The 22,835-nt window shown below is 38.3% G+C and overlaps 1 protein-coding gene across 1 annotated transcript; it reads left to right on the top strand.

Annotated features, from left to right (window-relative positions):
- Window positions 1-1,857: 1,857 nt before the first annotated feature.
- grap2a (GRB2 related adaptor protein 2a) lies at window positions 1,858-20,225 on the top strand. Its single transcript, XM_039826080.1, has 8 exons — window positions 1,858-2,122; window positions 14,094-14,254; window positions 14,349-14,440; window positions 15,076-15,195; window positions 16,820-17,009; window positions 18,080-18,172; window positions 19,030-19,146; window positions 19,569-20,225. The coding sequence occupies exons 2-8, from the start codon at window positions 14,177-14,179 to the stop codon at window positions 19,746-19,748; spliced, it is 870 nt and encodes a 289-aa protein (XP_039682014.1). The 5' UTR covers window positions 1,858-2,122; window positions 14,094-14,176; the 3' UTR covers window positions 19,749-20,225.
- Window positions 20,226-22,835: the final 2,610 nt, after the last annotated feature.

The raw sequence follows: 22,835 nt of genomic DNA, 5'->3' as shown, positions 1-22,835 counted from the left end.
CCTGCCACATATGAACTTGGTGCCTTAGGGAGAGTCTAGGTTCCTGGGACTTTGCTCAGTTGGTAAATCAGATAGATAGATAGATAAAGTAGCCTACTTTTATTCATCCCGAGGGAAATTTTAGTCAGTCATGTATGTCGGTTAAGCAGTCATGCATCAGTTTGTTGCTGAATACACAGCAGGTCTTACAGATTTGTACAGTAGCAGTCTTTTGCATGTTTTAACAGAGATCATAAATACTTTACATAACTGCTAACTATTTTCTAAAGGATGCTGTTGTGAAATTGTGTTTTCCTAACGGTGCAGGATGCCAGTGGTTTTCCGTCCATTTCAAACTGTATGCATGATAAAACAGTGCAGCCTTTTCATTTGAGTATCATAAAATAATAATGTAACTTCCACAAAAATAGAGCAGACTTGGATTTAAATTTTTTTTTTCTACATACAGGCGTGCACCTACCTCCCTGACTTGCTGGTATCTTTACTGAATTATGCAACATCTTCGTTCAGCAAAGATGGCTGAGACATAGTTGTCATGTTCTCTCTCCCCATCTTAATAAACCTTCTCTGATGAATTAACAGAGCAGACAGTTTTGTTGTCATTACTTAGAATTCATCATAGGGGAGACAGAAATATGCACTATAGCTTTAAGTAAAAGTATGTAAGTATCTTCAGGAAAATGTAAAGTCAAGTTTTAAAAGTTAAAGTACTCAATGCAGAAAAATCTTTACATTTTAGAAAGTGGAAACGATCAAAACCGTTCTGTCAATCAACTAAGCGATTAATCGGCTCATCATTTCAGCTGGACTTGTAGGCCTGTATATTATTGGGTAGTTTAATTTGTAATAAAACATTGTGTGTTTTGTGTGCCAAAGTCTTAATTTGTAAAGTAACTAGTAGCCTAACTAAAGATCAGATTAGATCAGATTAATGTAGTGTAATGTAGAGTACAAAGTACAATATTTCTCTCTGAAATGTAGCAGAGTAGAAGTAGAAAGTAGCATGAAAAGAAAAGACTCAAGTAAAGTACAAGAAGGCTACCTCGATATTTGCACTTAAGTAGTTGAGTAAATGTACTTAGTTACATTCCACCACTGAAAGTGAGAAAATATGTTTTAAAGTGCTCATATTATGCAAATTTTCGGGTTCATAATTGTATTTAGAAGTTATATCATAATAGGTTTACATGGTTTAATTTTCAGAAAACACCATGTTTTTGTCATACTGCACATTGCTGCAGCTCCTCTTTTCACCCTGTGTGTTGAGCTCTCTGTTTTAGCTACAGAGTGAGGCATCACACTTCTGTTCCATCTTTGTTGGGAGTCGCACATGCGCAGTAGCTAGGTAAGGACTACTAGCCAGTCAGTAGCAGAGTATGGGGACGTGCCACGCTAGCAGCTAGGCGAGCATTATAACGTGTGTTACAAAGTGATGCACGTTCGTCGCGGAAATAAAGGCTGGACTACAATAGAGCTGTTTGGAGCAGTTTATGAACAGTGTTTTCTGTTTGAGATGGTAACTCCCTTTGGGGTGGACTTTGGGCTTTTTCACTTTGTAAACCTATAATGTGCACAAAAAAAGATATATAACACAATAAAGGAAAGGGAAAAAGCCAAAAAGCAAAATATGAGCACTTTAATAATTTAGGTGAAAATATGTATAATAAAATGAATAAGGCGAGGGAGAGGTATGAGGTATCAAGCTTATCTAACTGCCGGCAAGAAAGAAAAATATCGAACTACTATATATTTCAGACTTGGAAACTTGCTTAAAATGTTGCAACAAGTGGAGCTTTATTTTGAAAATTAGGACGGAAGTGACATTTGACCCACTCCGTGGCTGGTACTTTTATCATAGGCGGTCTTCTCGTCACGCAGCGGCATCAGAGCGACGTCCGCACAGCAGAGACACACGGAGCTCATAAATCATCCGTCTTCACTCGAGTTCATCCAGTCAACGGACCAGAAAACACCCCTCACCCAAACCAGGACTTATTATTTGTTTATGCAAAGATATTTTGAGCCTACAAATATGCTGCTGTGTTCACACTTCGGAAGAAGAAGAGGCCAGCCTTAGAATAAACTCCCCACAACTTGAAGTCCACTCCGGAGAGGAGGAAAGGTAAGAAGAACAATGTTGATTAAATATCACTTCCTTGTAAAAAAAGAAAAGAAAAGAAATACATATATATAAATCTTAGTAACCGCTCAGTTCTCTTCCTCTTTCTCTTTCTTTCTTTCTTTCTTTCTTTCTTTCTTTCTTTCTTTCTTTCTTTCTTTCTTTCTTTCTTTCTTTTTCTCACTTCTCTATTGCTGAACGTTGCACAAAATGTTGACTGTATTTTTATTTATTTTTTTACAATATATGTAATTTTTTATTGAATGAAACCCTTACGGAAATATCTGCTGCATCTATAACAGCTAACACCGCATTAAACATGACAATCTGACTTTTAAAAGTAGTTAGAGCCTATAATGGACAACTCAAGCAGGCTGCACACCAGTTACTTACATTATACCAAAGTAAACACAAGTTAAATCTTAATTTCATTTACTTCATAATAATGTTCATTTACTGTCTGTTTTGGCTTGTTTTATTTCCTCAGTTGCATGCTTTTACTCCCCTCGATTTGGGGAAGTGTATTTTTAGGCTATTATTGGTGTGCAACAGGTTTAGAGGAGGTCCTAACTGATCAAACTCATTCATAATCTCATTAGTTCAGAAAAATATGTCGATATGAGATTACTTGCATACATAAAAAGTAATTATATAATAAGTGTAGCCTACTCAGTTTTTCTTTCAGTGTTCTCCTAAAATGCAACAAATTGTTTGTTGAATTTAAAACAATCAAAGAAAATCATTTACAACGTTCTTTTATTGAACAAATTAAACATTGAAGTAAATATTAAAGGCACCACTAAAAAAGAATGACAGTTACATTATCAAGTGCAGTTTTCTACTGATATTGTCTTGCGACTAACACAAAAAATGTCTGAGTGTCTTTTGCAATATATCGCTGACTTTCGCGATGTGTATATTGCGCCAGTTGATATTGTGATGACGATATATTGTGCAGCCCTAGTAATTTATGTGTAAGTCAGTTGAGATCCCTGCATGTCTGTCACAGACAGGTCAGACATCAGTGTGAGAGGTCAATGTGCTGTTTGGTCTCTGTGAGCCAACCTCATGTCAAGACATCCTCCTCTGCACTGCAAACAGGGTCCACACCCTTCCGTCTGCACCCGGGGGTGTAAGAAAACTTACTGCTGCAACTATTTCAGTCATTAGCTGTGAGATTAAGAGTTAGTTAATGTGTCAGACACAGTAGTTCAAAATGCATTTTAAGCTTTCCCAAATCCCAAACGTATACTTGTCTTTTGACCTTACTAAAAATTTGAGAAGATTGATAAGTTGATTAGTCGATTGATAGAAAAATAATCAGCAACTATGCCAAACATTCTCTACTTCCCTGTGCCAATTTGCAGCTTTTCTTCGCCATACATTATTGTACAGTAAATATATTTAGGTTTTGGACTTTTGGTCGGACAAAACAAGCAATATGAAGACATCACCTCAAGCCCTGAGAAATTGTAATGAGCATTTTTTCAACATATCATAGACTAAACGAATCGTATAATGGATATAATAATTTGACTTTATTTCCTGCATTCTAATACATTTTCAGGCACTAATTTATGGTCAAAAGTTCCGTCTCAATTTATGTCAAGGAAAATACCAAATTCTGGTGCCAGGTAATAATTTGAAGTGTAAAATATAATGGAATATAATGCAATAAGGGATCCGTCTACACTTGACCCCAAAGTCCAGTTCATTTGAATAGTATGACAGGGCATAACAGTCATTTTCTTCCCCTAGCAGCACATTTTGCTGCTAAGTTGAAAAATTTAGGAATAACTCACATAAGGTAACTATCACTGTCGTAGCTAATTTGTACAACAATGCAGTTGTGTTATGAATACAAAATGTAATGAAGTGTAATGTTTTCTATTTTGAAATACATTCTATTGATCAATAAATTGTCAGTGATGTTGAATATACAGTAGTACTGTAATGGACCGCCCATACGGTTCGGTATGCATGTGAACCGCGGATTAATTGTAAATTGAACCATCATAGCGTGAAATACAGTTTTACTGCCACTGTTATGTGAACGGGCTCAGCAGAGAGATGGAGCATCAGGTGTTAAAACTAACTGAACCAAAACACAGGAACTGGACTACTATTTTAAGCGACTACGAGACGTTTTCACAGGTTATGAAACTGTCTCAATTTAATACTGATAGACAGGAGCGCTGGCCACCGCACGGACAGACAGCAGTCGAGCTCTGGCGGAAGGCTGACAGCAGCGGCTTCTCTGCCGGTCTCTAGGGCAGCATGGCCATTGGGAGAGGGGGACCATTGTTAGCATCATTTCCACGCTACTTATTCACTTCTATGGGAGCAGCCGTGCAATGCATTGTGGGGTAGGGTCGTGGGGACTTTGGAGAAGCGGGGCGTCGAGTTGCTCGCTCCTCATTTGCATATCGTTGAATCCAGGCAACTTCATGCAAATTAGGAGCGGCCGGTTCGACTGACGAAAACCTTTTGAACTGACCGTTGTCGATCTGAAATTAAGACAGTTCAGCAACTGCATAGCCTATTTCTCACTTAAAATGTTTTCAGAAACACTTTTCGATGAAATATTTTTGTAAAATATGAGATCGTATTCCAAACGAGCCGCCATTATGGTCGGTTTGGAAATAAGTTCGGGGGCAGCCATGGCGGTCGTAGGAGGGTGTAGACTGTTTTCTTTGATCGTCAGTGGTCATTTTAGAGAAACTGGTGGCAAGCCCACTAGTGTGCAATGCTGGGAAGCGGGGCGATCCCTTCTGTGAAAACAGCGCGTATATGGACATGTGATCCCATTAGCGCTAGATTCACAGCGGAGCGTTCAGGTCCAGTCAAATCAGCGGCAGCCACATGTGTACATTATATAGGCTAGTGGCTGTGGATTATACGGAGGCTGGCTGCTGAAAATCACACGTTTTGGTGCTTGTGATTTACCTTTTTGCGTTGGCTAAAAACCTCTTTTGGGGGCACCAAAACCACATGCTCTATGCAGGAAAAACTCTGCAAGTATTTTGTATTGTTAAATTATGCTATTAATATTTACAGACTTTTACTTTGGTGACATTTTCAATGCAGGACTTTAACTTAGTATTTTTTTTTTTATTGCAGGAAAGTTAATGTTAAAAGTAAAGGATCTCAATGTTTCTCCACTGGTGAAACATTTTTCAAAGATGGAGAACAACAGTGTGATTGTTCCAGAAAAAGGAATCAAATGAACAGTTTTAGCTGCTTCTCAACTTTGCTTCTTCTCTGATTCAGAAAAACTTTTGCATCATGGCTCACAGGCCGCGCAGTTCACGATGCAGGTGCAAAATGAGATAAACACCTCGGTAGTTAAAATAGTGAAACTTGCACACTTGCATTTGGCAATGCAAATGCAACACTGCAGCCCAAACTTATTGCAAGCGAAAGTATGAATTGCATTTTTTTTTTTTATTCATTAAGAAACTGCATGATATGAACCTTTGTGTTATCAAACATACCTTCAAAGCCTTTTATATACACTCAAAAAGACGCTAATCAACTTTCTCACATCTACAGAACACATTAATTGGCAATAATTTGTAACCAATTAATTGTTTATTTAATTGTTATGATTAAACAAAGATGCCGACAAATTCACAGTTTCAGCTTCTCAAATGTGAATATTTGCTGGTTTTCTTTGTCATCTAGAACAGTGTACTGAATATCTTCACAGAAATGACAAAATGTGACCTTTGAAGACAAACAATTAATTGATAAATCTAGAAAATAATTAGCTGATTAATTGATAATGAAAGTAACTGTTTTTGACAGTTGGTCATCGAAACAAGACATTTCAGACATTTCTTTGACCAACAAAAGTATTATTAATAGAGAAAATAATTGGCACATTAATCCATATTTATAATAATGAGCCTCGTCTACTGTATGTCAGTAACTAGCATGTCATATTGGTCTGTAAAGCACAATAAGTCTTTTAAGGAAAGTCAAACACAGGAAAACCACTTGTCACATGCTTTTGTGGTTACATTGTAGAACCCTTACTGTCAATGAATCCACAATGGCGTCGTGTCCAGCTTGCTTTACTTCTCAAAGAGTTCTTGCTGTTATCATGTGGGAGGTAATTGTAACATCAATCATTATATGTTGACTGAAGCAGGAAAGGCATGAGTTACAAATTAAAGAAGAGATTTGTTTTCATGAAATCATGCAGGAACAGCTTGCTGTGCTAAAATTGGTGCCTACTTGAGTTCCCCTTTATTTATTTATGCATTTTAACACAGTCAGCAGTTGAGACTTGACTGAGAACTAGGCTTAAAACCACCTTAAACTTTTCATATCAAGAGTAACGTGAAATGTGTGTTGAATAAGTGAGAATGAGGGAAATCACAACAATATGTGATGCTTTATTAGACCATGAAATAACCAAAAAATGACTTGATGACTCTATTTCCAGTGTTTGAACAACAACAGGTACAATTTCGAAGTTTGGTTCTGTCAGTAGGGGTTTATGATCACACACCACTTGGAGTGGTAGAAGCTGCGTTTTAACCATTTACAAACCATTACTTTTAGCTACTTATTCAACCATTTAGGCTTATCTATTACTTTATAAGTAGGATATTTAAAAAAAAAAAGTATAAACTAAACAAAAGTAATCTTTCTCAATCATCACTTATGACCCAGAAATGTGTGGTGGCGTCTCTATCTGCAGAGACCTTGCCCCCTGCCTGTATTTTCTCTTTTCTTCTTATTTTAGTTAGTGTGGGACGTTTTGGGGCGTCAGCAAAGAGCCTTGTGGCCCCATGTGTGCAGTGTTGGGCAAGTTACTTCCAAAATGTAATACATTATAGATTACTAGTTACTGTCATTTGAGAGTAATTAGTAACAATATTACTGTCTCTGAATTGTAATGCTTTACACTACTTTTGCATTACTTTTGAGTTACTTTCACCAAAATAACAGCAAAGATTTTACTTGGCAGGTAGCTTGTGAATTTCACTACCGGATCAATAAAGTCTCCTCTTTATCCACTTGAATACATCATAGATGATTTTTTAAAATATTTTGTATAATTAATATGAATATGCAAAGTAACTAAAGCTATAAAAATAGAGACAAAACATTAATTCCCGACATTAATGTTCAGATTAATCGCTGATTGTCTATAGTTAATCGCATATTTTATCACATGATTAAAATTCTATTATTTTGCATTTCAGAACTGTTTTTAAGTACATATTAACAATGGAAAGCAATTCTTACCAGTTTATCTTGATTGGGAATCAAATGAATGCAAAGAAAGTTACTTTATGAACTTGATTTTAAGATTTGGATTTGTTTTTTTATTTATTTATTTACTGTAAACAAAAGAAAAATGTGAGAATCTAGTCACACATTTGAATCTAGAGTCAATATTAGGGTTGGGTATTGTGTGGTTTGGATACCGGTGCTAAAGCGGTACTTTTAAAACGGTACCGGTGCCTTAACGGTGCCTGAACCAATACTTTTTAAGATAGTAAAAAAAAAGAAGGGTAGGCCTACTAAACAACAGTTGGCGACATTAAAGAACAGCTTGTTTATTGCTAAGGCCATATGGTCAAAATGAAATGATTAAATAATAATGTAATAACTCTAACAATAACTTATTTCACTATTAAATAGCTGTTTAACGACAAAAACAACCATCAGATGGGAAAAGGGCATTTAACAATAACTTTAAATGCATCACTAGGCTGTAGGTTACCAGTTTCATTGAATGCACCGTCTGTGTTTTTCCGACAACGGCAGCTGCAGATTGTAAAATGAAATACAGACAAACTTTACACTGTTTAGCGTTAGCTGTCAGCATTGTAACCATGTTTAATCCAGCTACTAGCTAGCGGTAGGCTAATGTTAGCTGCTGTCGAGTGTAGTGTTAACTAGCGTCACTTGCAGGGATGTTTCTGTTGCCTGTAACGTACGTTTCAGAGAGAAGCGCAGGCAGATCAATGGCACCGGAATGAGGCACCGAAATCCTCGTTGCTATTCCTGCAGCAGCAGGATGTGTTACGAGGAAGTATGGCAAAGTGCTAGCCTGGATGCCAGCCGAACTTAGCCCCGCCCACAACATTCGAGGTCGGGAAGTTCTGACTAGAATCTGAGTATGACCATGTCAGGCTAGCAAAGTGCGGCAAAGGGTCAAAATAGTAGTCTGTTAGGCATGACGCGAAGCCAAGTGAAGTGAAAATAAATGGCGGCATGCGAGTAAAAACAATTAACGCGTTATGCTCGGCCCTTAATTGCGTTAATGCTGACAGCCCTAGTTTATATCTGTCCGCGCTGACATACCATCTCTGGTTCTGGCTCTGACCACGGGAACAGTGACGGGACAGCTCGCTTCAATGCAGCGTAATAACTCCTGAAAATAATATCCATCTCGCAAATGTATCTGTCTCTGCAGTCATCTCAACCATCGAATACAACAGGAAATAATACTCACGGCTTTATTTTTCCTGTGAAGAAATGTTTCGCGGTGTTGGTGAATTTTTAAAAAAACAAACCACCATTAAATGTTGGGTAAAAATGAGTTGTAACTCATGTTACTGAGATTGTAACAGGTAAAATCTTACCGGAATTGTATTAGTAATGCGTTATATTACTACAGCAAAAAGGAATACATTACTGTAATTGCGTTATTTTTGTAATGGGTTACTCCCAACCCTGCACATGGGTGTGTAACCCCCAGACAATAACAGTGTGCAGGTTGTGCAGCCTATTCTCATTCCCAACTGCCGCTTTGCCCCTCAGCATCTCATATCGACGCACAAGTTTACCTGACATAGAAACACAGGTAGGGCTGGTAACCGAACGTCGATACTTTTATGGTATCGAAAAAAATATTCCAATCCTATGAGTATCGAAAAATTCTTTATCTTTCGGTGCCAAATTTCGGTTCCAAAAGCGTCTTAGCGTGTAAGCGCAAGCTTATCTGTCTTCTCTGCATACTGACACAGAGCGGAGCTCCGACCGACACACACACACATACGCACACGGAGAGGTGCGGACGGAGTAAACTGTCTGCAGTTTTGTTGAAGTCACAGAGAGTCACGGTTGGTTTCAAGTGTGGTTACAGTTTTTTAAAACTTCACGCAGACAGCGTTTGCTGTGATATGATATTAATGGCGAGCCGAAAGCGGTCGCGGTGCTGTTGACGTTACACTTCCTCTTACAAGCAGCCACAACGGTGGTTTCTCTGCCCTGATGACTGACTGACAGGCTGAGCTTGCAAGGCAAGGCACTTTTATTAATGTTACTCTGAGTGAGCAGTTTTACCAGATTTTTTTAATTTTGATAACTGTTTTGATTCACAATTAAGGTGGAAATAAAAGCTTTGTGTTTAATGTATTTTTGTTGATGTTGAAATGGATTTTAAAACATATGGTATCGAAAAAAGTATCGTTAGGAATCGGTATCGAAACTGAGGTATCGAAATTGGCACCGGATCGAAAGATTCTGAACGATACCCAGCCCTAAACACAGGTGATGAATATCTGCGTTGACTCATAATCTGACAATGCTGCACCCTCCTGCGGAGGTGTGTGTGGGTGGGTGGGTGTTAATTTGTCCTTTCGAACGTAACTGCCATGAAACAATCAGAAAAGAGCGTTTTATTTCTCTGATTCACTGTGGCGCTCTCTTGATTCACTCTCTATATCATCAACCACTGCTGCATTCTTTCTCTGCCGGCGGAGGAGGAAGGACGGGCACATTTGAATGCTGTGTACAAATAGTTAGCGATACTCACTACATATTATGACTTTAAAAAAACTATTTTAACTGTTTATCCATTTCTTTTAGCTAACTGTGTATCCATTACTTTTAGGTAAGTGTTTCAACTGTTTATCCATTACTTTTAGGTAAACATTTATCCATTACTTTAAGCTAACTGAACTGTTTATCCATTACCTTTAGCTAAAGCAATTGCAAAAGTACCGCCTGCTTTGGAATAACTGGTTTAATTTACTGTGATTAAAGGTTTTAACACCTCAGTAAAGTTGAGGGATGTTTAAGAGGTCTGCCTACCCAGAAATTTAAGTTTATTTTAAGCGTAGATTATAAGAAGATTAATCTTTTTTTATTAAGGGATTTTTGTTTGCCCCATAGGTAAAGGGAATACAGTGGGCATTTTACAGCACTATATCCACTCCTAAGGTACTTGAGTTCAAAGAAGAAAGTTGTACTGTAGCTTGCAAAGCACCGCTGCATGAGTGAAGCGAAGGTAGATCCAGTTTAATTCACGATAACTCACCACATCCTTCACTCAAATAACCACAAACAGAATGAACATTATATTCAAGTCTGTGGGAAAATAACCAAAAGTAACACCCAAGATACAAAATAATGCTCCTTGGGATTCAAATTTTGCCTGTAGTTTTAATTCGACTTTTGATCCTTGTTTCAAAAGTTTAATTCTGTAAATTGAAGAATTACATTTTGACTAATGATGTGTTTAACTCTACATTCCAGTCATGTTTGTGTATCTGTAGGTAAGCAGTTAGCAAATGAGGTAGTGGCTTTTGTGACTCTTCCTAATTTAAAATAGATAACAAATGATTTTTTCCAGTTCCTTTTCTCTCCACGTCATGTCCATGTCCTTTATTTATATCGAGAGCTGGAAACCGGAATTGCTGTGTCACATACAGTATGACCACATACTGTGTAATTATCAGGAACTGATGTATAAAATGGAGTGGAATAACCATGGATGTAAAGAACTGGATACATTGTTGGAAGTGGAGCCCCATTCATTACATTGAGAGTTGCAAAGTGGCACATGAAGCCAAAAATTTTCAACTTCAGGCCGTAAAATTACCCGGATGATTGGCGCCGCTTCGGCACTATGGGCCCATAGAGTAGTTGCACTAGTGACCTTCGGCGGCTGAGCCAGCTTTAATCGTGCGCCTCTTTTGAACTTTCCAAATGTTATCGAATGTATCAAATAGCTGATAGCAAAACGAGTCATTTGTTAGGGGGGTTGTGATGTTAAAAACAAATTATCCACTGATTTACAGAAGTGTCTTCTGCCATGTAACTCTATGGTGAAAAGTCTTTTTGGGCCCCAAGGCATCACGTGACAGACACAGAAGTTGTATTCGCTGTGTGATCGCTATGTGATCGCTATGTCAAATTGGCTTCAAAGCCTGACCCACTTCCTGGTGGCCTGCAAATAACGGACACTGCTGTTGTTTGTGTTTAATGTTTATATTCAGTCAACATCCTGTTCCCATCATATTCTCTAAAAAACCAAACAGAAGTCTGATAAACTAGCCTATATACCCATTAGCCAACTAGCCTATACACACATGCGGCTGGCGCTGATTTGACTGGACTTTTGTGTTAGAAATTTTTAAAATCAACTCTATATCTACTTATACAATGAGTCCTGTACACATGCACTTTGTTAACTAAGATTTGAATCTTTAAATAAGCTCCTTTGTATCTACATGTATTCTATGATTTTAATGTTTTTTATTTAACTTTGTTCATTGTTATTAACCCTAATGTTGTGTTTTGGATCCTTTTTATGCATCACTACTCTCCCAAAACCCAAATGAGATCGTTAAGATATCTGTAATTGGAGTTTTTTAACAATTTTCTTTAAAGAGAAACAAACCCCCCAAACATAAATAACGTCACTATGTAGAATTAAATACTGTTAACATCTTTGTTTGTAAATGAGTTTTGGTTAGGGATTCATTATTTAAATGAAGCGGTCGGCGAGTTGAAGCAGCCATGCTGTGTGTGTTTGACCAATCAGCGACGGTCAAACACCCCCCCCCCCCCACACACACACACACACACACACACCCCGACAGAGGGTTTTTATTGGGGGAGAAATAAAGTCCCTTAATAAAGATAAAGATAAGATAAAAAATTAAAAAATCCCTGCAGTCAAAACACAACAAGTTCCTCAGAAGGTTTCTAGTTCTGGGGGAAAGTTCCTGCGTTTGAAAAGCACCTAACTAATATATCACCATTTTACTGTTTATTTCTGTTTAAAAGAATAGTTTGACATTTTGGGAAATGCACTTTGCTTTGCTTGCCAGAGAGGTAGATTTGAAGTCCGGCTCATATCCCACATAAACTGCAATGTGCCATTTTTGCCGTTTTTGTACAGATTAAACAAATAATATTAGTGAATTAGTGAATTTTAGAGGTGGTGCTGGTTACGGTTTCCCTCTGTCTGTTTCCAGTCTTTGTGCTAAGATTACCAGCAGTCTGTAGCTTCATATTTACCGTACAGACATGAGAGTGACTTATATTCTTATCTAACTGTCATCAAGAAAGTGTATTTACCCCAAAATGTCAAAGGACTTACCTTTAGTAGTTTGTCTGTGGCATGTAAAACATTTAGGACTGCATATGCATGAAAGATGCTGTATAAATAAAGTTTTTGATTTGACTAATTGCTCAAGCGAGAGAGGCTGGGAGATACAGTTCTGTTTTGTTAAGACACGACTATGACCGCAAAATGTTCCTTAAATTGGCCATTTCATTGATTGTTCGGAGAGTCAAAGGCGTTTATCAAAAATGTAGAAATATAATAATTTCTGTTTTTATAATCATCTGGTGACTTCCGAAAACTAATCTTGTGACTCTCTTCAAACCACAGCTGTTAAGTATCACTCAGGGCTAATCAGAATGCTGCCATCTCGGAGATAGAGAAGTCTCTCTTCTCTCTAACACGCACTCTGACGCTACTTGTTTAGAATGGAAATCAGAGAGTTTTTAACACTTATATAACATTAGCTCCTTACCTCCCCCAATACAACTACATTACATTGATAATAACAATGACAGTACTCCCAAACTGCACCCTACGAAGACAACAGCAACAACTAAAACGTAGACCACTGTGGTTCTCAAACTTTTTGAGTCGTGACCCCCAGAACAATGAGGTTGGTGTTCGCGACCCCCAACACCCTCGACAACGAGAAAGAGAGCTGCAAACTGGTGTAAACAGCTGTTTCTACACACCTCCCCCTGCTGATTTTGATTTTGATTATGAATTGTGTGTGTGAATGCTCTGATTAATGAATGTAAACAAATAATGGTTCGCTTTAATGACAGTTTAGTTTAGCAGCTAGCACCGACCCTTGTCCAATGTGTTCCAGGCTCGGTGGATTTTTGATGCATTTGGGACTTTTTCTCTCCCCCTGACCCGCCTTCAGACTCCTTTCTGTGTTCCACGACCTCTTGATTTACACATGAAGCTCTGAATATAACACATGAAATGTACCAAACTCTCACAGTAATGTTTAAACCATTCCCCAGTCTAGAATATGTTATTTCATTTTTTTTTCTCCCCAACCATCTGGTGACCAGAAATGACCTCGCCCCCAGGTTGACAACCACTGACATAGACAATAGTACAGTACATTTTTCACTAGGCACGAATAAACATTAGAAAGCTGAACCAAGGAGAGGTAACATGAAAAGGTGGCAATTCACCCCCCTCTAACGCTTTTAGCATAACCTCCCCTCTCGAACACATTGCATGTTACTAATAATAAAAACAGCAATATACAAAAGAAACTAAACAAAATATAATGTAACTAAATAGATAAATAAAGACTTTCTGCTCCCCCAACACCCCAAACACTCAACAAACTGCTCTGTCTCTTTGATCATTCGTTTCGTCCTCCACATCCATTCCATTACCAGCATCGCCATATTTTAGAGGAATAAAGCATTGTGGTTGTCTTTAACAATAAATGTTATCTTTTTTCCAACGACATATTTGTTGTGTTCTCTCTTAACCATCCGCCTATCCTTCTAGGTCTATTAATGTTCTTCCATGATAAGCAATGAGACGTTTTGCCTGTAGGATATTCCTTTTGTTTCAGATGTATATTGTACTGCAATATGAATCATAACTTCAAAAAAAGGTTTCTTAGAGAAACTGCAGATTTTAATATTGAAAATTCTTCCTCTCTAGAAACACTTGTCGTGGACTCCCTGATCGACTCTTTGCTCCTTTTCTACATTTGCTGAACCTTTGGGACACTTCAGCCAGTCCCGATGGAAGCCAGAGGAAAGTATGATTTTACTGCAACAGCAGACGACGAGCTCAGCTTCAGAAAGGGCGATATACTTAAGGTCAGTGGATGATGGTTTCTTTTCTTGATATGGCTTCAAAATGTTTCATTACCCTTGTGCAATAATATCTAATTTCTTTACTTTTTCTGATCAGATTTTAAGCCCACAAGACGAGTGGTATAAAGCCGAGATGAACGGACAGGAAGGATTCATTCCACAAAACTACGTTGAGATTCACACTCCAAGGTTAGAGACACTACAGTAAAACCCCTTTACAAGCACTGGACGGATGCCAGTTCATATATATCGTTTGAGAGAACAAATCTACCTATGCAAACCATTTGAAGGTCCAAATATCACAGCGAACAGTTTCTAATTTAGCAACAGGAATGCAGATTAAACACACATACATTTACAGTACCATTCAAAAGTTTGGACACGCTTACTCATTCACTTGAATGGGAAAGCATGTCCAAACTTTTGACTGGCACTGTATGTATGTGCCTGTGTAAATTTTGATTCAGTATCAATTAGACTAATTAGCACTTTTTTGATAATAAACTCAGGAACAGGAACAAGACTGTAATCACATATGTTCTAGGTTTGTCATTTTTGGGCTTGTGGACAAAAAAAGCTGTGAACTTCCTTGTGAACCAGAACTTCCTTGTTCTGGAGGAATTACAGCAGACGTGACACTGGCTGTAGGTGTGCGTGTTTGTGTGTGTGTGTGTGTGTGTGTGTGTGTGTGTGTGCATGTGTGTGTGTGTGTGTGTGTGTGTGCATGTGTGTGTGCATGTGTGTGTGCATGTGTGTTTTACATCAGATAAGCAGCATCATTATATCCTTTGTGTGTGTGTGTGTGTTTGTTTGTGTGTCATCAGGTGGTTTCAGGAGAACGCCAGTCGCAGCGCTGCAGAGGAAGTCCTCCGTTACAAAGGTGTGGGAGACTTTGTGATCCGAGGATGCCAGAGCTCCCCGGGAGACTTCTCCATCTCTGTCAAGTGAGTGAAGATCTGTGTCATTAAAAAAAAAACTCAGAAACTTCAACAAAAACTTGCAAGCATATTTTTTCACTGTAAATTAATTGCACCCAAATCCATCAACATACATTAATTGTCCCTGGTCTTTACACTCATCATCAGTTCAGTTCCAGATAAAAGATTTGGATTGGTTTATAACGCTAGCTTTGTCTCCAAACAAACGTCCTTGTCTTTAGCCTGGCTCCTTATCAGCCACAAAGATAAATTAGTTCATGTTAATCTGTAACTAGTTGGTATGCTACCTGTTAGCCACGTGGTGGCATTGTGCTAATTACATGTGTTCACAGCAAGACAGTAACATGTTGAATCAGGTGCTGCCTGTATAAAAAAGCTGACGTCTAAACACAAAATCAATCAGATTTATTAGCGATTAGATGATCAGCTCGCAGTCAGAAACAATCACGTGTTCACTGAACGGATTTCAGAGAAATTTAGTTCTTTCAGTGACATCAGCAAAACATTCAAACAATGTCATTTAGAGTATAATTACTAATCTGGTTGTTGATGTGTGGGCTTTAAGACATACAAATGGGATTGAAATCTCTTCAGATCAGTTACACTTTTTGGAGCCTGATTTAACGGTCACAAACAGAAAACCAATGTTTCCCCCTCGACGCCCATCATTATATATAAAAAAGATGTAAACTCTGACTCATCATCTCGCCCTCTGTGCTTCTCTGATGTGCTGCAAACTCTGCAAGACTTCACATATTTATAACCAGGAGACAGCTGCAGGAGCAGGGCTAGAGTAAACAAGACGGAGGCCGAGTTCCAGCTAGTTTACCTCATAGTGTTTACAGTCAGTCATACCACCAGTGAAACCTAGGGGTTGGAAAAAACAAACGATTGACCTATGTATCGTGATTTTTTTTTTGTATTGATTCTTTTCCCCTGAATCAATATTTAAAATTGTACATATTTTACATATTTTCTGTTTATACGGTACCGCTGACTACATCATATCCATTTCGGGCAAAACAGACCGAAAGCAGAACATGCAGAAAATCCATGTTATGTACTTCTTTACACTTGAAATAAATGTCAGACTGACTGACTGACATGTGATGTGCATTCTTTTTTAGAAAACAATTAGTTTTTTAGAAATGTCTCATGATATATTGTGTCCGGACGTGTATTATTCAACTTTTGTTTTTGTTAAAGAAGGAAAAGAAAAACGCAATACTCAATACGGTCAAATCGCAGTACTTCTAGAATCGCAATAAATGAAACTCGCAATACAAATCCATTCGGCAACCATGTATCCTCAAAGAATCAAATCGGGACAAAAGCACATCGTCCCAGCCCTATATGAAAACCTTCTGCACATTTTGCAGCTTACTTTAACTCTATTTTCTACTCTTAGTCGTTGTTGCTTACACTGTGCGCGGAGGATATCCACTACGGCCACCAGGGACTGTCTTATTCCTTTCTACAGAAGTAATCTTTGATGTTGTAGTTTTGTACAATGACCAGCAGAGGACAATCCAAAGCCGAAGAAACAGCTGATCCTCTGGAATGATGGAGCCTGAGGAGCCGTTAGATGCTAATATAACACTCTAACAACACACGCTTTGTCTTCCCTCAGACATGAGAGTGACGTTCAGCACTTCAAAGTGATGAAAGACAACAAAGGCCAGTACTTCCTGTGGTCAGAGAAGTTCACCTCCCTGAACAAGCTGGTGGAGTTCTACAAGTGTACATCCATCTCTAAAACCAGGGAGATCTACCTCAACGATGGCAGCTCGGACATTAAGAGCCCCCCCGCGACCCAGTCGGTAGGAGACATTTCTCTTCACACCTTAAATAGTTCAGTTAACTTGCTTAAACTAGACTTCTTAATGTCGCAAACGGCCACACCACTGTGACCTACTTCGGTGGGTTTCTTGTTAAAGTTGCGGTTCGGAAATGGATTTCTACTACTACAGCCCTTTTCCAGCATCAACAAACGGTGGTATGATATAAGATGACACGTTTAAGGCTGCAATTAACTAACCTACCAGGTATTCTCTTGATTAATTGATCAATTGTTTGTTCTATTACTTGTTAAAAAAAGAATAGCAAACTGTACAATTTCCCAGCGTCCAAAATGATGTCTGCAAATATCTTGTTTTTGCAAAAAAAAAAAATTTATCTTAGACGACAAAGGAAACCAGAAAACATTCATAATTGAGAAGCTGAAACGGTGTTTTTTTTTCTTACATTGGTGCTTAAAATGATATAACTCAAATGATAAATCGATTATCAAAGGTGTTAAAAAAGACGTTTTTCAAAGTCTCTGTGTGTTCAGCTCTCAGTACGTTTGGAGCTTCTACCTAAATCTCTGTGGTCTGAAGTTTAGTTTCTATATCTGCTTTATGTTATGTTTTTAATGTGAGCTTATAGGAATCGTGTTAAGGTACTGCTGGTGAAGACCCAACATACTAATTAAATGTTAAAAAATACCGAAACATTATTTTAAATTTTTCTATCAAGTTATTCACTTCACGCGTGTAAAAGAAGATGGTGTAACGAGGAAATGTTGTTAAAATAATGTTACTTTATGAATAACCTAAATAAATGATTGTCTTTGATTAATTGTTTGTCAATCAATTAACAAATGAATCAATGAACTTGAAACTTCTCACTTCAGCTCTAAATATTCAATGTGTTTTTATCATCGACGTCTTGCTGTTTATAACACTAATTTGCACTCTTGTTAAATTTGTACACCAGTTTTCTCAGTTTCAGTGTATTTTGAGGAAGTTATAGAAATACTGTTATACAAATAGAAATGACAACTGTCTACATGTAGTTCCTAATGTCACAGAGGGCTGTCATATACTTTGTGTGTTTTTCCTTCCTTTAGGTGAAGAGGGGAAGTTTGCCTGAGCAACGTAACACAGCTGCAGCCATTGTTGCTTCACCGCGCAGAGCTTCAGACCAGCCTCACAACCAGCTGGTACTCTCTCTCAACCTCTGCTTCTCAACCTTTATTAGTCTGATGTTTCCTACTGATTGACACCTGTCATGTCCCCAATGTGTTCATTGGAAAAGATTTTAGAACTGGATGAAATTTTAACACTATCAAATTATATAAAAGCAGATATTGTCACAATATTTATATATTTATACTATGTTGATTTTATGGTCCATTGGGTTAAGTTTGCATTCGTAATCCACTTGGACGCTTCAACCATTTATCTATTATTTTAGCTCGTATTACTTTTGTTTTATTTCAGTTGTTTTGACTGCTCTGCATCCTTGCAAACTAGTTTTTCACGCACTCTCAATTGCAACACATAATGTTCAGATGTCACAACTGGCTTAATATGTGGATACAGTACATATTACATATTTTTAAACCTGAATTTCCATTTTGGGCGGTGGTTAGCCCTGTCGCCTCACAGGCCCATCTGCGTAGAGTTTGCATGTTTTCTAGGTTTTCCAGCTTCCTTCCACAGTCCAAAAGTTGCAGGTCAGGTTAATTGTTGACTCTAAATTGCCCATAGTTGTGAATGTAAGCGTGAAAAGTTGTCTAGTGTCTACAGTATTCAGTGTCCAATGTCAGCCCTGTATACCCTGTATAGGATAAGCAGTCGCAGATAATACATGGGTCAATCATTTCCATATTTTTCAAATAAATTGAAATAATCCACAATCTTAACCCCAAGCAACTGTAGAAGTAACTCCTGGTGCCCAGTGGGCTAAGTGGCACTGGAGAATCACAGTTCTCCACCATATTATGGCTCATATGATAATTGTCTATTTAGTTTGCAGCTAAAGCAGAAACATAAAGTGTTTTTCCTTCTTTTCCAGGCTAAGAGATCGGGTCTGGAGGAGCGAGCTCACACCATCGGTCACACAGGAAGAAACAGCCCCGTCGCAGCTGCCTATCCCCCCCGTCGCACATCTGAAACCATGCCTCTCCCCCAGGTCAGCTGTCCTCTCTCCTTAATCTACTAAAAGTCAAACAATTGTGAAGAATACAATCAGTGTTTCATCTCGTCAAATTCCAATGTATTCCCTCAAATTTGCAGTTTGTGCACTCAAAATATGAATTTTGTTACCTATACATTCTGTGATTACATGTGAGCATTCATGTTTCTTGACTTTTGCAGTACTTGCTTTGCATCGTTTTTATTTTGTCTTACTATGTTTATTGTTATGCACCAAAATATAAAATTCCATTTCAAGGCAAATTCCTTGTATGTGAAAACCTACTTGGCAATAAACCTGATTCTAATAAGAACAACAGAATGTTTTTTTTTAATCATCATCATAAATAATGGTAAACAATTTAACAAGGCTGTTTTAAAAGCAGAGGTATTGATCATTTTCCTTCTTCTGTCCCACAGAGGGCGCCCACGCTGCAGGTGAAGGCGCTGTACGACTTCACCGCAGAAGAAGAAGACGAACTCGGTTTCAGCACGGGTGACATCATCGAGGTGTTGGATCGTTCTGACGCGTCCTGGTGGAAAGGGAAGCTGCGGGGGAAAAGCGGGCTGTTTCCTGCTAACTACACAATACAGCTGTGAAAAAAAAAACACCCCGGGCGATGCAGTTACTACTGCACACATTCACAGACTCGATGTGCAGTTGCATCAAAATGTGCTTTTGAACAGAAACACTGACTCATCCAATCTTTGCAACGCACATTCATCAAGCCGCCGTTGCCCAAAGGACTGTGAGTCTGTCAGTGTTTTCACATAATATTCACATATATACTGCACAAAGGAGCAGGAACTTACTATAACCTGCTTCATCTTTACCTGCTGCAGGTGGCACCCAGGAATGTTTTATAATTTGCATCATGACATGTCTGACAGCAGGTATTTATTTGCAAAGTGCTCATGGCCGGTCTGCTGATGAATCTAACGGTTTCTGCTTGTGTTGTAAGTGTATTCATGTTATATACCACAAAAAGGTTTGTAGGAAATTTCCTCAAGAAGTCTGAATGCTAAACATAGACGTGTAACTCCCTCACAATAAAATTGGGTTTTTTTAATCACTGATTTGATGTTTAAACTTAATACTCTGAATAATGACGGCCTTCTGGGGACATTTATACGAAGAAAGGCCAATGATGTAATTTATATAAGGACTTCCTAAAATCTACAGTAGATTCATGCTGTTTTTATTACTTCTATGGAACCCTGAAATTGGTTTATTAAGGGATTGTCCAGTTGCATAAGGACAACCAGAGCCAGCCAAAAATAAACTCAGAAGTAAAGAAAGTTAGCCTTCAAAATAAGTTAAACTAGACCCTGTGTCCTAATTAACAGCCTGGGGATTCATTTATTAACCATGCATTTACACAGATGTGTGTGTATGTAATGCGTAAGAACATTGCCACGCAAAGTGTAGAATTTACCAACTTGTACTTACACTTAGGAATGTGTGTAAATATAAGCACAGCTCTGGCCATGCTTAAGGACAGAATCTAGTACAAATATATTATTCTACAAATAAAAAGCATTTATGTGTCACAGTATGCATAACGTAATCAACATCCACATATGTCATGTGTTTCCTTAAATTAGAAAACACTCAATTAGTCATTTGTCTAGTTGCCTAATTGCTGTCAGACCCGATAAAATACAGCTGTGACAAATGTTTGAAATATAGTGCAATGGCTTATCTTGCGTTATGGGAAGACTTGGCAAACAGTGCGCTCAAAGATCGCGCTGATCTGCTTGGCGAGGGCACAGAGTGGCTTCTAAGTAGGTACCGCTTCCCCAAAAATGTACTGCTGGATTTGGGTCGTGATATTCGTGACCTTCTCCCATGCAGCAGTTTTTCTTTTGTTTGTAATAACTCCTGCACTGAGTGAACCAAACAATATTTGTTGGTTGGATTCAAGTCTAGAAGTACCTCCATTTCTGTGTTTGAGAAGTTCTTCTTCTTTGCTCTCTTTGCCATTATGGCGGTGAGGGAAAAAACACATTCACGTAGTTGATAAAGGGATGTGTTGTTATCACGTATGGTTAATTGGAGGTGTTTCTGAATGCTTTTGAATGCCTAATCTTGAACGAGCATCGTTAAGAACAGTTGGGATTTATCAAGATTGATTACTTACTGATGTGCATACGATTGGCTTGCATGCTTTTGATAAATGCAGATTTTTTTGTACTTAAGCACATTGCCTATTTCATTCGTAAGACAGAATTTAGAACATTTTCTATGCACTGTTCATAAATAAGGCCCCTGGATCCTACAGGATGTAGCATCTGCTCGCCCCTCCCACCAACACCACCAACACCAAAAAAGGGGCATTAATAACATAATCAGGCTGATCTATTTACAGGTGATTGATAATAAATGGACTGCAATTATATGTAGTGCTTCAAAAAGGGCCTTTCATTTACCTATGCACACATGGATGGCAGCAGAGCAAATTGCATGGCCTTTGGGAGGAATAATGGTTCAGTGTTTGGCTTAAGGACACTTCAACATGTGGACAGGAGGAGCTGGAGAGCAAACTAACAATTAATACCTCCTGAGACACAGCCACCTCGTACATATAATCTGGTTTTCATCTTTACAAGTTGATGAGAAGTACCTAAATGCACCATCAAAACTGACCCTCCTTTTCTGCTGAAATTCACATTATCCATGAAAATAATATGTTTAAGGGATGCATAATGTTTATGTTACAAGTAAAAGTCCTGCATTCAAACTCCTACCTCAGTAAAGGTATATAAGTATTAGCGCTTAGCGAACACTTATTAGGAACTTATTCAGTAACCCCAGAGTAGATACAAGTATACCCTTCTTCTTTGGACAGCTCCAGCATTAGCTTAGCCCAGCGATCCGGCAGGTAACTGGTTCTAACTAGCCTACTGCCTCGAATTGAGACAGTGACAAAATACGCCATCGTTCCTATTTACTTATTGTGATTTAGAGTCACAGCGTGTACAAAAAGCAACGATGAGACACAGCCATCTTCTAACCGTTAAACAAACCGGGAACTAAATTCTCAGACAGGCTTGCCGCGAGCATATATACCGCACCAAGTACTATATTCTTCCGCCTGAGAATATAGTTCCCGGTTTGTTTACGGTTAGAAGACGGCTGTGTCTCATGTTACGTTGTTTTTGTACACGCTGTGACTCTACAAATCACAACATGTAAATAGGAACATGTTTGCGTTATTTTGTCACTTATTCGGAGCAGTAGGATTACTGGAACCATTCACCTGCCTGTTCTGTGATGGGCTGATGCCGCTGGAGACATCAGACAGCGTTACAGCACGCACAGAGATGAGAAGGGTATGTATCGACTTGTCTAACTCTGGGGGTTACGGTGAATAAGCTAAATTCCCAATAAGTCGGCGTGTTCCTTTAAAGATTAATCTTCAACAATGGGTTGTATTTTGTACATTTATCAAATGTAAAATCCTCATCTGAAAACTTACTATCTAGTAACGTAGATAACTTTAGAGGAGTAGAAAGTATAGTTTTGTATCTGAAATGTAGTGGCGTAGAAAGTTGCATAAAATGGGCTCAAGTAAAGTTGTCCTACAAGTAGGCTATACTGTAGTACAGTACTTGAGTAAATGTTAAAAAAGCATTGTTTAAGAATATAATCTCACCCTAGCCAACATAAATATGGTGTTTATTTTT

Source organism: Perca fluviatilis, chromosome 15, assembly GCF_010015445.1.
Source record: "Perca fluviatilis chromosome 15, GENO_Pfluv_1.0, whole genome shotgun sequence".
Lineage (NCBI taxonomy): Eukaryota > Metazoa > Chordata > Actinopteri > Perciformes > Percidae > Perca > Perca fluviatilis.
This window is presented reverse-complemented; position numbering and strand designations above follow the sequence as displayed.

What these genes read in the sequence shown, in the direction of transcription:
- grap2a (XM_039826080.1), top strand. Translation starts at nt 14,177, where the DNA reads ATGGAAGCCAGAGGAAAGTATGATTTTACTGCAACAGCAGACGACGAG. An exon ending in GTTGAGATTCACACTCCAAG is followed by an intron (nt 14,441 to 15,075) that starts GTTAGAGACACT and finishes GTGTGTCATCAG; the next exon opens with GTGGTTTCAGGAGAACGCCA. An exon ending in AAACCATGCCTCTCCCCCAG is followed by an intron (nt 19,147 to 19,568) that starts GTCAGCTGTCCT and finishes TCTGTCCCACAG; the next exon opens with AGGGCGCCCACGCTGCAGGT.